Source organism: Dromiciops gliroides, chromosome 3 (assembly GCF_019393635.1).
Source record: "Dromiciops gliroides isolate mDroGli1 chromosome 3, mDroGli1.pri, whole genome shotgun sequence".
NCBI classification, from domain to species: domain Eukaryota; kingdom Metazoa; phylum Chordata; class Mammalia; order Microbiotheria; family Microbiotheriidae; genus Dromiciops; species Dromiciops gliroides.
In genome coordinates, this window is record NC_057863.1 from 156,877,067 (window position 1) to 156,894,056 (window position 16,990).

The 16,990-nt window shown below is 36.0% G+C and overlaps 1 protein-coding gene across 3 annotated transcripts in view; it reads left to right on the plus strand.

Annotated features, from left to right (window-relative positions):
• FARP1 (FERM, ARH/RhoGEF and pleckstrin domain protein 1) overlaps positions 1 to 16,990 on the plus strand; it is a 339,566-nt gene that overhangs the window by 54,974 nt on the left and 267,602 nt on the right. For all 3 annotated transcript variants that reach the window (XM_043998981.1, XM_043998982.1, XM_043998983.1), the window contains exon 2: positions 5,143 to 5,336. In XM_043998981.1, coding sequence (XP_043854916.1) covers positions 5,166 to 5,336 — 171 coding nt within the window. In that variant the 5' untranslated portion in view covers positions 5,143 to 5,165. The remainder of the gene's footprint in view (positions 1 to 5,142; positions 5,337 to 16,990) is intronic.

Genomic DNA, 16,990 nt, shown 5'->3' on the forward strand with positions numbered 1-16,990 from the left:
GCTACTTTGGGGCAGGGATGGTTTCATTTTCAACTTTTTACTCTTAGTGACTAGCTCAGTGTTTTACCCATAACAGGAGTTTAATAAATGTTGATGTTGTAATCCCTTGAAAAAAATGAAGGGATCGGACTAATGATGTTAGAAGTTCCGATCAGCAATCTTTAATATTGGTACTTATAAGAATATTGGTTATGGGATGGTGATAACATATGAACATTATATGGAATTTATGGAAAATTATGGTCTTCCAGTTTGTGTTTTTTGTGAACATGTGTAATACTATAGTGATTGCTAAGGGCTCAACTGTGATGCTTCTTGTTTAAGATAAAAGTGGAGATTTAATATTTATTTTATTTGCATTCGGTTTTTATCTATATATGGACATTGTTGTCTCTCCTTTTAGAATGCAAGTTCCTTGAGAGCATGGATTTGTTTTTGTGGCCCTAACACTTAGCACAGTACCTGACTAATAAATACTTGTTGATTAAGACTCTTGAGAATGGGATTGACCTTGTCTCAAGTTCAGTTTTCCTTTTACTCAGTCTCAGTCAAATGTAGTATAATAAGGCAACTGTTTATAATAATGTGGCATATTTTGAATCTCTCTGTAAGTAATCATTGATCAAGAGTATGCCAGCCCACTCTGCTCTTCTTTCCTTGATAATGGATTCCTTTCATTACCTACCTCTTTGTATCTTGCTGATGCGAACTGAAGTAAAAACCTAGAATAGTTTCCTAAAATGCTCTTCTTGGTGGGAAGAAGGGTCTTTTTCTTTTTTAAAAATTATATTCATTTTATTATGAACTTAAGAAATAAAACAATCATTTCTATAACATACTAGAATAGAAGAAAACCATGCAAATCTATTAGGTACAACTTGCTATTCCTTTTAAATATAGAATAAAATTGGGGGCAGCTAGGTGGCACAGTGGATAAAGCACTGCCCCTGGATTCAGGAGGACCGGAGTTAAAATCTGGTCTCAGACACTTGACACTAGCTGTATGACCCGGGGCAAGTCAGTTAACCCTCATTGCCCAGAGCAAAAAATAAATAAATAAACAAATGAATGAATGAATGAATATAGAATAAAATTATCATGGTGCTTTTTTTGTTAACTTTTTTTTCTCCCCTTTCCCCCCACCCTAGAGATGGCTACCATTAGGCATAATTATATGTGTATATGTAAAACCATTCTATATATTCTTATACATTCTAAACATTCTATACATACTTATATTGATCAGTTCTTTCTCTGGATGAAGATGGTGTTTTCCTTCATATGTCCTTTGTAGTTAATTTGGGTATTTGTAATTGTCAGAATGAGTCACTCAAAGTTGTTCTTTAGACAATCTTATTACTATATGCTCATTTAAGTCTTTCTGTGTTTTTCTAAGATTGTTGAGCTCATCATTTCTTATAGCACAGTAGTATTTCATCACAGTCATATACCACAACCTGTTCAGCCATTACCCTATTGATGGGCATCCCTGCAATTTCCAGTTCTTTACTACCACAAAGAAAGCTGCTATCCAGTAACATTGATACAAGGATTTCTTTTTTCTGTGAGAGAATTTCTATTCTACTGAGCCATCTAGAAGGAGCTGCCCCTCTTCCCAACTCTGCAAAGGTGGCTTTCTAATCTAAGGAATCCTGTTTCAGCCTAGGGTTTATCTTCTGCAGCCCATTCTCAGCTTAATTCCCCATAACACTTAAGTTCTACTGGGAATGGTATTTTTTAAGGTAAGACCCAGTCCAGAAGCCTTGTCCACATCCAAGAGGCATGCCAAATCATCCCCCAGGACCCTTGGATTTCTTCCTCCCCTTTGTATATTCATGTGTGCTCCTATTCCCTTTAGCAAAAGATAAGCAAAGATGAAGAAAGAAAGAGATTATAGCCCTGACCTGTGTCTTGTGATTTTCTCCTCTCCCCTCCCTGCCTTCCCTCCTCTCCCTCCTCTTCTTTTCTTTAAACAAATACCCATTCCTTGCTCACGTGCTAACTATGCATCTGGCTAATGTGCCTTCAATTCCCTAAGAATCCGATGATCTTGACCATGAAGTTAAATATTTATAAGTTGATTCAATATATTTCAAGCCCCAAAGTATACTGTGGCCAGATTAGTTTGGGTAATTTCCCTACAACATTTTTTGTATTCTTGAGGATTGTGGGTTTATATTTTCACCCTTTATTTATGCCATATCAAATGCATAATGTGGGTTATTCTGAAAAGCAAAAAGAATGGAAAAACTACCCAAACAAATAATATGAGTGGTCTGAGTGGTTGCCTGGAAGTAGCAGATACAAGAATGGCCTTCAAGTTAAAAATATTTGGGTTCCAGTCATGTCATCAACTCACAACTCTGACCATGGGCAAACCATTTTAGGAAGTGCCCCAGGCAACTGTCTGGAAGTTGGTCTATGTTATTGATATGCATTAGTGGAGGGAGTTTACACACTGAGAATTTTTCATATAAATGATGTCAGAATCCATGTCTCCCATACCCTCACTAAAATGAGTGGCTTTAGGACTCATTACAAAACCAGTAATGCCCTGAGGGGAGGAGTTAGGGTTGAAATTTAAAGTGAACATTCTGAAATTGTTTCCTCATCTATAAAATGAAAGGGTTTGCTATGATGGCCCGTAAGCAAGTCCCCCTTCCAGCTGTAAATCCTATCATCCTCTGACCAGAGCAACTCTTAAGAAAAGCCCCCCCCCCCACCCCCCAAAAAATTTGATCCTTACCTAGGAATCTTGCCATAGCACATTACCTTTAAAGGTGTACAGGGAGTAGCCATATTTGGGGGAGATGATGAAGGGGTCACTGAATATTAGCAGGCATTATTAAGATGATATGCAGGCTCCCTTTCTGTCAGATCAAAGGAAATCCCTTTTAGGAAGTGGTAGCCAAAGCCTTTTCCTGTTTTTTGTTTTTTTTAGTGAGGCAGTTGGGGTTAAGTGACTTGCCCAGGGTCACACAGCTAGTAAGTGTTAAGTGTCTGAGGCTGGATTTGAACTCAGGTACTCCTGACTCCAGGGCTGGTGCTCTATCCACTGCGCCACCTAGCTGCCCCTGCCAAAGCCTTTTGAATAGAAGAAAAACTGCAGTAACTGTGCAGTAAAATGAGGGGTAAGAAAGAATTGAAGTTTAGAGTTAAATTCTGAACCTTCTAAGTTTCTGAACATCAATTCTGAACTAACTAACTGGAGAGGCAATACTCAATGCTTTCTTTTTTTAATTGGAGTTATGGATGTGTTTAGTATGATTCACAACAATTCCAGATCTGCCTAGGATTTGTTGAGTCAGGCTCCTGGGTACTCGATTCTTCAGACAGTAATCTATTTCATTTTGTTGCTCTAACCTTGGATGTGAGAAGGACTATGCCTTGGTCTGTTTTATAAAGCTTGAACTGAAAGATGTCAAGAACTGAGAAGTCTTAAGGGAGGACAAACAAGGATTAAGCAGAAATAAATTTTTCTGGAAGAAGAGAAAGGTGAAGTTAACTTTAATTATTGTCTTCAAGTATATAAGGCTTTCTACTTTTTAACATAGTTGATGACTTCATCATTCTTGAAACTTTACTTCTTTGATGCAAAGTTACCATTTTGCTTTTCTTAACTCTTGGAACTTTCTATTTGTTCTTCTTTCTCCCCAAGCCCTGATTCTAAGACTCATTCCTTGACTGCTTGAATTTCCTTTATAGTCTTTCTCTTTGAGACCTCATCTATTTGTATGGCTTCAACTATCTTCTATGTTGGTATGCTTAATTTTATAACTTTAGCTTGGTCTTTTCCCTAAACTCCTGTTTTGTATTTCCATCTGGAATTACTCCTAACTAATCACATGCAAAACAGAACTCAGCTTTCTTTCCTGTTTCCCTTCCCTCATTGGTCTTCACTCTCATTGGTCTTCCTTTTCTGCTTTCTCTGTTTTCTCAGTCACATCAGTCATCTTGTAATATTTTTTTGTTTTTGTTTTTTTACTCTTCCTCCTCATTTGTTCCTATATAGAACCATAGAGTGTCACCTGGAAGATTTTCTTATATTCTAGATGAGGAAAATGAAGATTGTAGAAATAAAGTAATTCACCAAAGTCACAAGTTTTAGTTAATGTCAGAGGTGATACTAAGGCACAAATCTTCTGATTCCTCGGATTGCATTTTCCACAGCAAAATGTGGCTTGGCTGGTTTCTTAGTTAAACGGAACACTGTGATACCAAGCTTTGAAAACTATGTGTATCTTTGTTGGAGAAGCACTGTGGGAGATTGGAGAGTGTTACCAGATTTGGAGTTTGGATCTCATCTCTGACACTTAACTCTGTAAATACAAGCAAATCCCTTAACCTAAGTCTGTTTCCTCATTTGTAAAATAGTAGCAATACTTCTAGTGCTCACCGTAATTTTCTGTGGGTATCCAGGAGAAAGCTCTTTAGGTATTTATCCCTTTACAATATCTAGTTTAATTCCTACTTTCTTATGAAGCACTTCTTCATCTCTCTAGCTCCCTTCTTTCTACCCCCCAAAACGTATCATTTGTTCTATTCATTTGATATTTCAATGATGTCATTTCACTTCAAATGATGTATGTCATTTCTCCATAACCAGATCATAAGCTTGTTGAGGGCAAAAATTGCGTCATATTTATTTTGTGTTGTATAAACCCCACAGCACCTAGTTTAGTTATTGGGCAAATAGTAGGTATTTAGCAAATATTTGTTGGATGAATAAATGAATGGGGGTGGGGTGCTCTGGAGTGTTTGAGAAATCCAGTGTGGATAATTGATCTGAAAATGAAGTTTAGAAAAAAGATGTACTGTATTCCAGAGAAGGAGGATTATTAATCTCTAGAATATAGTACTAAGTTGAGGAATGATTGGATCTCAAAGACCCTTTCTACCTCTAGATCCTATGCTCTCTAGTAAAACCTTTGTGATTCTATTAAAAATAGCAAGGTGACCTGTCATTTTGGTTTATTTTATGGGTAGTATCGTAGAAACTAAGGGACTGACAGGGAATTACTCTTTTATAATGTGTAGTACTTCTGGTGAAAAAGTGTAAGTGGTGACAACTACTGTAAAATGGTAACAACAACAAAAAGTACTCTTCTGATTCAGTTTCTTTTCTTTTTTTCCCCCTCCTAGATATTATATAGATTACTTTAAACATGGGTGAAATAGAGCAGAAGCCAACTCCAGGATCACGGTTAGGAGCTCCTGAGAATGCTGGGATCAGTACTTTGGAACACGGACAGAAATTGCCCACAGCACCACCAGGAAAACTTATTTCCATTAAAATCCAGATGCTGGATGATACCCAGGAAGCATTTGAAGTTCCAGTAAGTTGTTGGCAAATAAGTAAACTCCAAAATATACCTTTTTGTGTGGTGGTGGTGGTGGGAATGGGTAGGCAATACTTCTGCATTCTATAGATGAGTACAAGGATGGGGCTACTTACCCATTCATCTGTCCTGACTCATTTCTGTGATGTTCTATGCAAGTTTGAGATGCTATATTGCTAGAGGGCAGAGAGTAGTTACATGCTTTTCTCTTTGTTCAGGACATAATAAAGTGCTATGGACACTTTGAATGCTACATGAATTTGATAAATATGGTTACTCACACATTGGTAAATAGAATATTTCATGAGCTAGAGAAGACTTGAAAAAGACTAAAGGCAGGGAAGGAAAGGGTCAGAGAGTGAAAGTATTTTAAGACAATGTAAAGAAAAATGCTTTGTATGCAATATAGGAAAGAAAAGAGCTTTGTGGATGGATTCTAGGTTTCTTTATCAATTACTGTTATTTCTGTTGATTTAGAGTAACCCATTTCTTAGAATATTGCTATAATTTGAGTGACCATATTGGTACCTAAAAATTATTACAAAGGCTTAAGATTAGCATCACGTGTTATTTGGGAAGAGAACTCTAAGGAGAGGTTCATATAAAACTGCCTTTTTAAATACATAGTGTAGAAAAAGCCCTGGTGATTTCCTCATTTTCTGTTGTGGAATTAAAATCTGCCAAGGACATAGGAATTAATGTCTGCTGAATAAAACTATGCTAATCTTTTGAAACCTTAGGATATATTATGGGATATCACCTGCTAAAATTAGATATTTGAAAGCTTTACTGTGTTTTCTGTAGTTTTTTTTTAAAGGTGGAGTGGGAGGGTGTTGCTTGTTATCAGTCTCCAAACAGGTTTATTAGTGAGATATTTACTTTCAGCATTTCCTACTTGTGAAAATATTCTGGGCTTAGTGACTGTTATGAATTGCTAAACCAAATTGTATCCCAATAAACTATGTTAAATGATGTTTCCTGCATGCAGTTTAGAGCATTTTTCAAATTCTATTTTGTGTGACAAGTGCAGTAAACATTAGACTGGATTCTCCTGCAGCCCTGCCCCAAAGGAGGTAGAGTTGCTTGCCAGTCAAAGAAATTGTGAGCACAGAAGATAGGTATTTCCAGGGAGTTTGCAATAGTATTGAATGTATAAAACACAATAAAATTGAGCTTTTAAAGTGATTTCTTCATTGGCAGTTTTCTTATGCCTGCAAATAGCTAGTTTAATCTTGAGTAAGGGACAGTGGAGAGTGATGGGGATGTGTGTATTTTATTTTATTTTATTCTTATACACAGACTCTCTTTTTGTCTGTAGGAAGTATATATTGCACTTTGTTGTTGTGTCCAACTCTTTATGACCCCATTTGGGGTTTTCCTGGCAAAGATATTAGAGTGGTTTGCCATTTCCTTCTTTCGCTAATTTTACACATGAGGAAACTCAGGCAAACAGGGTTAAGTGACTTGCCCAGGGTCAAACAGCTAGGAAGTATCTGAGTCCAGATCTGAACTCCTGTTTCCAGGCCCCTCATTCTATCCACTGCACCACGTAGCTGCCCCATTTTGTACTTTAAGACTGTCTTATTCATGGGGTTTTTTGTTTGTTTTTATAGCACAATCACTTCCCCAAAACATTGTTCCCTATCTTTAATTTTAAAAAAAGAAGACAGGTATCTGACTACCATGGCAACATTTGGAACTATGCTTTATAGACCTTATATGTTTCTTAAGAAGAAAATGTCATTAATAAAATGCTTCATGAGCTATTAGGATTTTTTTTTTCTCTGTGTATACACATGTAGCCAGACAGAAATGGAACGTTTTTTTCTCTTTTGGAACCCATAGTAACTTTTAGAGACCATTTCCTGTGATTTGTATCAGTGGAGGGAGTAATCACAGGAACGAAATCATGTATCACTTAAAGCATTATGATCTTATCATGGAGGAAAGATTGTATATGTGTTGCCTTAAATTAGAAAACAAGCATACTTACCTGCTAGTATATGAGAAAATACAAGGGCCTCAGGTAAGGTTGGAGGAGTGAGAATGGAAAACAAAGGACAGATGTTAAGTGACTTTATTCCCCCCTCATCATTTCATTGCTTTACCCTTTTCAGTCTTTATATGCATTCTTTCTAACTTTTTTGCCCATTTTAATATTTAAAAACAATTTGTGACAAATTCACATGTCAGTGTTAGCTTTTGAATAATTACATTTTTCAATTTTTATGAATGTATATTTGAGCATATTTTTCCATATTTGTAGTTTGTACATTTATGTTTTTCAGTTTTTTTCAATTTTCTTAGACTTTTCATATTTCTGTATTTTAAAAATTTGTCTTTTTTCCTAGTGGTTACAGTACTCTGTGATAATGATGTGCCACAGTCTGTTTAGCTCTTCTGCCTACTGGACGTGTACATTGTCTCTAGTTTTTCCTCTCATAAAAACCCAAAGTTTTTCCCTATTACAAAATCTCTATCTTTTCCGACCAATGTACTCAGATTTCTCATACTTTATACCTCTTATTTATAGATTATAAACCCCTTCATTATTTTATTTTCTGCTTCTATTGTTTTCCATTATACTTAGTAATAAATACAATTTTAGAGGTAGAAAGAATTTACTTTGTAAATGATTTGTTAGAATTTTCTTCCGCGGACCACAGCACATGTCTCTCTCTTTTTTTTTTTTTGTCCTTTGCAAAGGAAAGAATAGGAAGAAAAGAAAAGAAAGTAAACACTGTATCCATGGGGTAGAGGCATTGCCCTTTTAAGAAATAGAGCAGTTAGACCATAAAACAGCTGGGAAACATCCTCTGACCACTGATTGTCTATGCTAGTGCTCACTGAATTGGAGGGCTATAAAACAGTAGACAATTATGCAGCTTTGCCAAAAAGAAAAAAATCACTAAGTCTCTAACCATTTAAAATCTTTGTTACTAAAAGTTTGCTATTAACCGATTGGGTTAATAATAACTTTCCAATTATTGTGCTAATTTAGGTCTTCTACTTTTATTTTCCTTTTTGAGTCACAAGTCTTCAGTGAATGAATTCTGATGCTTTATTTTTCCCTCCAAGAAGATGAACTGGGGCATATCGCCAAGATTATTTGCAGTTTTCCTTTGGGAAAGTTCTGTGGACTGTGTCTTCTTCCCCTGGGGATTTGGTTTCCTGGACCTTTCCTGATTGTTTTTATTTTATTTTAAAGTGGCTGTGCAGCCACAGTAGTCATTTTAGTACAGATTCTTTGAATATTTTTCCAGTCCCAAATACCACATCGTACTCCTGTGGTTGACATCAATCGTTATTTATACCCGCTTTGCCTAAGATTGATAACCCTTTAGATGGCACACACTATATGACATGAGTTTTCTTCCTATAGACAGATCTACACCCACCCCTTGCTACTGACTTAAACGTGGGCATCTTTGCAAGCTTGTCAATTTTCCCCTTAAAAGAGTGGGAAGCAAAAAATATATATACTCATCCCTTTTTTTTTACAGTAGTTAATCTATCTTTACCTGAATAATAGTGTGTAAACAAGCTTTGTCCTGTTGTTTATCAATATACAAGTTGTATTAAATTAGTCCTATGGGCCCTAAAGTCAAATATGGCATCCTGAAGTAATCAGTTTACTTCTTTCTTCCATAAGAGTAAGACTTTGAAGTTAGTTAGTAGGAAAATTCTACCCTAAAAACCTTTTGAATATGATCATTATAATTTGTACTCTCTCAGAGGCCTACTGTCAAATTCTTCAAAAATTATTTGTTGTATGAGGCAGACCGTTTTGGCTCTCTATATAACCGGAAGAATGATTTACCCATTTTGTTGGGTATTTTTTTGTTTTTGTATCCCTAGCACCTACCATAGTACCTTGTATGTAGCAAGTCTTAATGCTTGCTAAATGCCACTGCAAGGAGGGCAGGGAGAAAGTAAAATAAAATTCATATCAATTCATTTTTACTAATTCTTCCTATTGACTCTGGGTAATATATACTGTAATTTTGTTAAAAGGACTTGGGGAGGGGCGGCTAGAGGACCTGAGTTCAAATCTGGATTCAGATACTTACTAGTTGTGTGACCCTGGGCGTTACTTAACACCAGTTGCCTGGAATGGGGTGGGGTTGGGGAAAAGGGCTTGAGGAAGAAGCTTGAAGCTAAGGCAAGGTCTTCCTTGGGCTGAACGTTCATAGAAAATGGTCAATATCCAAGCATCTACTGCCTAGTAAGATGAACTGGTACAATTGATATTAATGATAATAATTGGCTTTTACATAGAGCTTTTTTTTTTTTTTTTAGTGAGGCAATAGGGTTAAGTGACTTGCCCAGGGTCACACAGCTAGTAAGTGTTAAGTGTCTGAGGCCAGATTTGAACTCAGGTCCTCCTGACTCCAGGGCCGGTGCTCTATCCACTGCGCCACCTAGCTGCCGCTTACATAGAGCTTTAAAACAGGCAGAAATTTTTTATTTACTTTATCTTATTTGAGTCTTATTAACAACCCCATGAGTTAGATGTTTGTTATAGGTTTTGTTTTCCCCATTTTATAGATGAGGAAACTGAGGCCTAAAGAGGTGAAATCACCTGCTGAAGGTATAACACAGCTAGTGTCAGAGACATGAGTTGAATTCAGGTTTTCCTGAATCATATTTCAATATTATATTTAACACCATGATGCCTTCCAGGTGGACATTTGTCAGCTAGGCAGGAAGGAACACTCCAAGCAAATACCACAAAGTATGTACAAACCTCAAAAATAATTTGGCATAGAGTCAGCCAGCAGATATAGGAAACAAAGCAGGTAGACCAAGTACGCATCTGTTATTCTGAGAGATTCTTATGTTCTGAATGAGAGTACTTCACAATCCATGAGGGTTAAGATGTTCAGACAACCTGAGTCTCATCAATTGTAAGGATGCTGCTACAGACTGAGGTACAGTGATCATGTGAAATATTACCTACTCCATGCATCACTTTTATCATGTGACTCCTTTGCTCAGAAATCTTTAATTGAATTCTCAGTGTCTACAGGCTATAGTCAAAACTTCCTATCCTGGCAAAGGAGGTCTTCCAAAATTTGATCAAAACTTACTTTTGCTTCATTCAGATTTATCCACCGAATACACTGTGTAGATTTCCAACTCTTGTGTTTCTATTCATGCCATTCCTCCTACTAGCAATGCCTCCCCATCCTTCCAAATCCTACCCATTTTCCAAGGCCTTCTCAAATCTCTTTTCCTCAATGAAGCTTTCCCTGACTACTCTAGCCAATCAGATCTCTTCTTTGGATTTCTGACACTAATTTGTATGTTTTACTCATTTGGTATTTCATCATGGAATCTAATATTGGAACTTCCAATAACTACTGCGTAACCAGTACAAATAGTATCTTAGTTGCGTCTCAGATTTTCTCAGTCATAACATGGAAAGGTTCTCTAGATGACTTATCAGGTGCCAGTAAGCAGGTTCCAAATTTTAAAAATCTATGTTGTGCCTTGTGATATTTCCTGTTTTTGTCTTTGCCTGTGTGTCTCTCTTTTTTTTTTTTTTTTGGCGGAGCAATAAAGATTAAGTGACTTGCCCAGTGTCACACAGCTAGTAAGTGTCAAGTGTCTGAGGCTGGATTTGAACTCAGGTCCTCCTGAATCCAGGGCTGGTGTTTTATCCACTGCACCACCTAGCTGCCCCTGTATCTTTTCTCTATCTAGATAGATTGGAAGCTCATATAGGGCAGGGACCCCATTTTATGCTCATCTGTATCTCTTAGTGTCTAGCATAGTATTGTTGTTGTTGGGTTGTATCTGTTTTTTCTTGATCCTTCATGGTCCATGGGTCTTGGTAAAGAAACTGGAGTGGTTTGACATTTCCTTATCCAGTGTGTCCCCGTTTTACAGATGAGGAACTGAGGCAAGTAGGGGTTAAGTGACTTGCCTAGGGTCACACAGCTAGTAAATGTCTGAAGCTGGATTTGAACTCTGATATTCCTGACTCCACACCCAGTGAAGAGGTCAAGAAATTGATAACAGAATTTTAAAGTTAAGTTATTTATTTTTAGAAATAGATTTTTATCAGTATATTTTGTTTTTACATTGTCTACATTTCCACAGAATCCTTCTCTACCTTACATCTGATAGGCCCTCAATGGTGGCCTCAAATCAAAATGGATTGAATCCGGAGTTGCCAGAGTAGGTACTAGCTTATTAATTTGGTGGGGTTCTGAACTAGTCAAATATATTTTTACTGGTTTACTCAGATTTCTTTTGTTACCTTTTTAAAATTTCTGATCCATTTTACTTTTGGCACATATTATTGGTAAGTTTCTGAAATAGGCAATTAATTTTTCCCTATGGTTTGTTCACTTTTTGTTTTATTTACAGTTGAGGACCCAACTAGTGCTTTAAAAATGAATGCATTCACCTTTGCTTCTACTCTTAAAAAAAAAAAAAGGAAAAGAAAAACATGGCTTCTACTTCTCCCTTTCTCTTTCCATCTTCCCTACGGGATATGCCTGCACAGTGTACCACTTGCTTTTTAACAAGTTTGCTGGTAGGCATTAGTTATTTGTAGTCATATGTCAGTTGTTTCTTTGCTTGCTTACCTGCTGGTACCAATTGAAAGAAAAATAAAACAAAGATTTGGACAAGACTATACTCAGTTTCCTTGTCTATTTCTGTGTCTAGAAGGCTAAAATAAGAGCTACTTCAGTATATTAAAAATATTGTAGAATGTTTTAAAAGAATTACTTTAATCTTCTTTTTATCCCTTCCTTAGAAAGGGATTTATGTACTTGGCCCTGAAGAATTTGCCTAATGGAAAAGAGCCCTTGGTTTTGACTCAGAGGACCTGGGTTCAAGTTCTGAATGTGCCATTTCATACTTCTGTGACTTTGGGCAAGTCATTTCATCTCTGCGGGCCTCAGTTTCCTTGTCTGTAAAATAAGATTGTTACAAGACGTGGCCATTAGGGTCCCTTTACAACTCTAAAACTATGATCCTATGATGGTCCCTTCACCTTTAGTTTAGACATTTTATAAGCAAAGCAGGTTATCCAAAGTTCTGAAAATAATGTAGCATTTATCTTTTAGTTGTATAAGAATGATTACTCTAATTAGTAGAACCATTACTATAAAAACAATGAAAGGCATCCTAGAGGTACTAAATTTAGGGAGAGTTTTGGAGACAGAAGGGCCTAAGCTAAAGTTTTGCTTCTGATTGGTACTGACTGTATGACCTTGGGCAAGTCACTTCTCAATGCCTCCTTCCCCACTCCAGGCAACTGTTTATGACTAAATTTCAAATCAGCTACTAATTTCCCTTCTTGGAAGGAATTTCCTCACCTGGCTCTTACTACACTAAACAAATCATAGGTCTGTCTCTCCCCCTCCCCCCCCCTCCAGAAAAAAATAAATTATTTGCATTAAAAATGAAGTGCAAATCATTTTAGGACTATTTGACATTTTGGATAGTCCACACCTTTGTTTTCTTTCATTAATGTAAATTCTTTTATTCGTACTTAGCTAAAAATTACATTTTTACACTTAGTGGACCAAGAAGAATAGTCCTTAAAGCTTAATGAACTTGGAAAGGCCTTTTAAACTCTCTGCCTCAGTTTCATAATTTGTAAAATGAGGGGTAAGTGTAGGCAATCATTTAAAGTCTCCTCCCATTCTGTTGTATTTTTAACTGTGACTACAGGCATACTTCATAAATAAAGGAAATGGGAAAAAAGTCAACATAAGTATTAATCTTACTCTTGAAAATTGTTTTGATTAAAGTTTTTACTTCTCTGGTTGGTATAAATTAGATTAGTTATTTTAATAGCACTAATTAAAGACTGACATTTTATTAACAGAAAAAAATTAAAATTTCTAAATTAGGCATAAAAGCTTATGAGTAAAGATTGTGCAAAAATGTAAACAAGATAATAGCAGAAATAGAAGATAGGTTGACTAAAACATTTGCATCCTTTGGCATTTTCTTTGAATATATTACCACAGCAGAACTAATTTGAGCCTTGTTTCTCTGCATGCAACTGCTTGTAAGTCTTGACTGAACATATTTTCCCTATCAGTTCTGGGAAAGGAAGTCATCAGTAACTTTTCCATCTAATTTCATTATAGACTTAACTTGGAGAGATTACATTAAGTTCATTTGGTCATAAGATGCTTAAGTGGGCATTTGTCTATATGTCTGTTGTTATACTTGTTACCTAATAACACACAACTGGTATAACTTAATAAATAGCTACAGTATTGGAGAGACAAGTTTTTGAAACCTCTTTGTAAGCTGCTTGGTAACAACTACATTTTTTCCCTGTATTAATTTAGTTAGTGATATGCTTTTAAGGTCACAAGAAAGGTAGTTTTCTACATTAATTAAAAATGAAAACAAATTCCAATGTAAGTCTCATGAAGGATTCCTTTAACACTAGTTTATTTGTACTGTACTAAAAACCGCTTCAACTTCTCAATGGAAAAAAAAATGGAAGAGTGATCTTTTCTTTTTTTTTTTTTTTAAAGAGGATATTGGGGAGGAAAAAAGAGGACTGACTTTTGGGTAAAATTATAACAATTATTAAGACATATACAAGAGAACAAATGCTATAAATAGCCTGTTTTTTAAAAAAATAAAGTATTTTATTTTTTTTCCCATTACATGTAAAGATAGTTCTCAACTTTTGTTTATACAAGCTTTCCAATTTCAGATTTTTCTCCCTCCCTCCCCTCTCCCCTAGACAGCAGGTAATCTGATACAGGTTTTATATATGTGTGTGTGTGTGTGTGTGTGTGTGTGTGTGTGTGTGTGTGTATACACATAATAACATTAAACATATTTCTACATTAGTCATGTTATAAGAGAAAAATCAGAGCAATGATGAAAAACCTCAAAATAGAAAAACAACAGCACTAAAAACAAAAGAAATAGTATGGTTCGTTCAACATCTATATTCCACAGTTTTTTTTTTCCCCCTGGATTTGGAGATCCTCTTCTATCAAGAGTTCCCTGGAACTCTTCTGTACCATTGCATTGGTGAGAAGAATATAGTCCATCTCAGTAGGTCAACACTCAATGTTGATGATACTGTGTACAATGTTCTTCTGGTTCTGCTCATCTCACTCATCATCAGCTCACGCAAGACTCTCCAGGTTTCTCTGAACTCCTCCTGCTCATCGTTTCTTACAGCACAATAGTATTCCATTGTATTCATATACCACAACTTGTCCAGCCATTCCCCAATTGATGGGCATCCCCTCAACTTCCAATTCCTTGCCACCATGTAAAGAGCAGCTATAAATATTTTTGTACATGTGGGTCCCTCTCCCCTTTCCATGATCTCTTTGGGAAAAAGACCCAAAAGTGGTATTGCTGGGTCAAAGGGTATGCACAGCTTTATAGGCCTTTGGGCATAATTCCAAATTGCTCTCCAGAATGGTTGGATCAGTTCACAGCTCCACCAACAATTCATTAGTGTTCCAATTTTTCCACAGCTTCTCAAACATTTATTATTTTCCTTTTTTATCATTTTAGCCAATCTGATAGGTGTCAGGTGGTACCTCAGAGTTGTTTTAATTTACATCTCTCTAATCATTAGAGATTTAGAGCATTTTTTCATATGGGAATAGATAGCTTTGGTTTCTTCATCAGAAAACTGCCTGTTCATATCCTTTGACCTTTTCTCAATTGGGGAATGACTTGGATTCTTATAAATTTGATTTAGTTCCCTATATATTTTAGAAATGAGGCCTTTATCAGAAGTACTGGCCATAAAAATTGTTTCCCAGCTTTCTGCCTCCCTTCTAATTTTGGATGCATTGCTTCTGTTTGTACAAAAATTTTTTAATTTAATGTAATCAAAATCATCCATTTTGCATTTTATAATATTCTCTATTTCTTGTTCGGTCATAATAAACTGTTTTCCTTTCCAAAGATCTGAAAGGTAGACTATTCCTTTCTCTCCTAATTTACCTATGGTATCACCTTTTATGTCTAAATCAGGTACCCATTTTGACCTTATTTTAGTATAAGGTGTAAGATGTTGGTCTATGCCTAATTTCTGCCATACTATCTTCCAGTTTTCCCAGCAGTTTTTGTCAAATACTGAGTTCCTATCCCAGAAGCTGGAGTCTTTGGGTTTATCAAACATTACATTACTAGTGTCATTTACTACTGTGTTTCCTGTGCCTAGCCTATTCCATTGATCTACCACTCTATTTCTTAGCCAGTACCAGATAGTTTATAGTAAAGCTCCAGGTTTGGTACCACTAACCCACCTTCCTGTGAATTTTTTTTCATTATTTCCCATAAACAGTCTGTTTCAACAAATTTTAAAATAATGAATTTTAAAGTTTTGAATATTGAATTCTGAACAGCAGCTATCATCAAGAGTGCAATGGTATATGGCTGAATTATTTTTGGAAGGTAGAAAGCCCAGGAAAAAAATGAATGCAATAGCCTTTGTGATTCTTAGTCCTGATTATTCTGTTTTTCTTTTATGCATTATGAATTCAATTAAGAAATGGTTCAGTGAGTCAGACTAGAACAACAAAGATTAAAATAAAAAAGAATGCAATAGCCTGGTATTCAATAAACCCTAGCACACAAATTACTTGGGAGAAGAACTACCTATTTGACAAGAACTACTATGGTAACAGAAAGTAATTTAGAAGAATTTATCTTTAGCTCAGCACCTTATACCATATACCACAATAAGTTCCAAATGGATAAGCATCAAAGTTCACATCATTTAAAAAAAGAAAGGAGATGAATGAAAAGAGCTATCTTTCATAACTATGGCTATGATGAAAATTCATAAGGAGACAAGAGATAGAGTTGATCATAAAATAAAATACTTATCTTTGACTATGTACATAAAAAAACTTTTCCATGAGTAACAGAAACTGGGGGCGGGACCCAATTTCAAATATTTCTGATAAAAATCTGTTATCAATAGTTTATATGGAATTGACAAATTGACAAATGGAGAATGGTTCTTATTTCTTCATTAGCCAAGTGCTCAAAGGATATAAACAAAAATGTTCAAAAGAAGTTGAAAGCTATTAATAGCCATATAAAAGGTTTCTCTAAGTCATTAATAATAAATGAAATGCGAATTAAAACAACTTTGAAATTTTACTTCACACCCAGCTAATTCCCAAAGAATGCAAAAGACAGAAATAGTTAATGCTTGAGGGCCACACTAATTCACTGCTGGTGGAACTGTGGATTTTTTCAAAAGTTCTAGAAAACAATTTGGAATTATGTAAGAAAAGATAATATATATCAGAGTTGTAGCACTGGGCCTATATCTCTTCTAGGTCGAAGACAGAAAGACATGCCATATGTACTAAAATATCAGTGGCATTACTTTTTTGGGAGGGCAGTGAAGGTTAAGTGACTTGCCCAGGGTCCCACAGCTAGTAAGTGTCAAGTGTCTGAGACTGGATTTGAACTCAGGTCCTCCTGAATTTAGGGCCAGTGCTCTATCTACTGCACCATCTAGCTGACCCCACATGGCATTACTTTTTTTTTTTTTTTTGGTGAGGCAATTGGAGTTAAGTGACTTGCCCAAGGTCACACAGCTAGTAAGTGTTAAGGGTCTGAGGCCGGATTTCAACTCAGGTCCTCATGAATCCAGGGCCGGTTCTTATCCACTG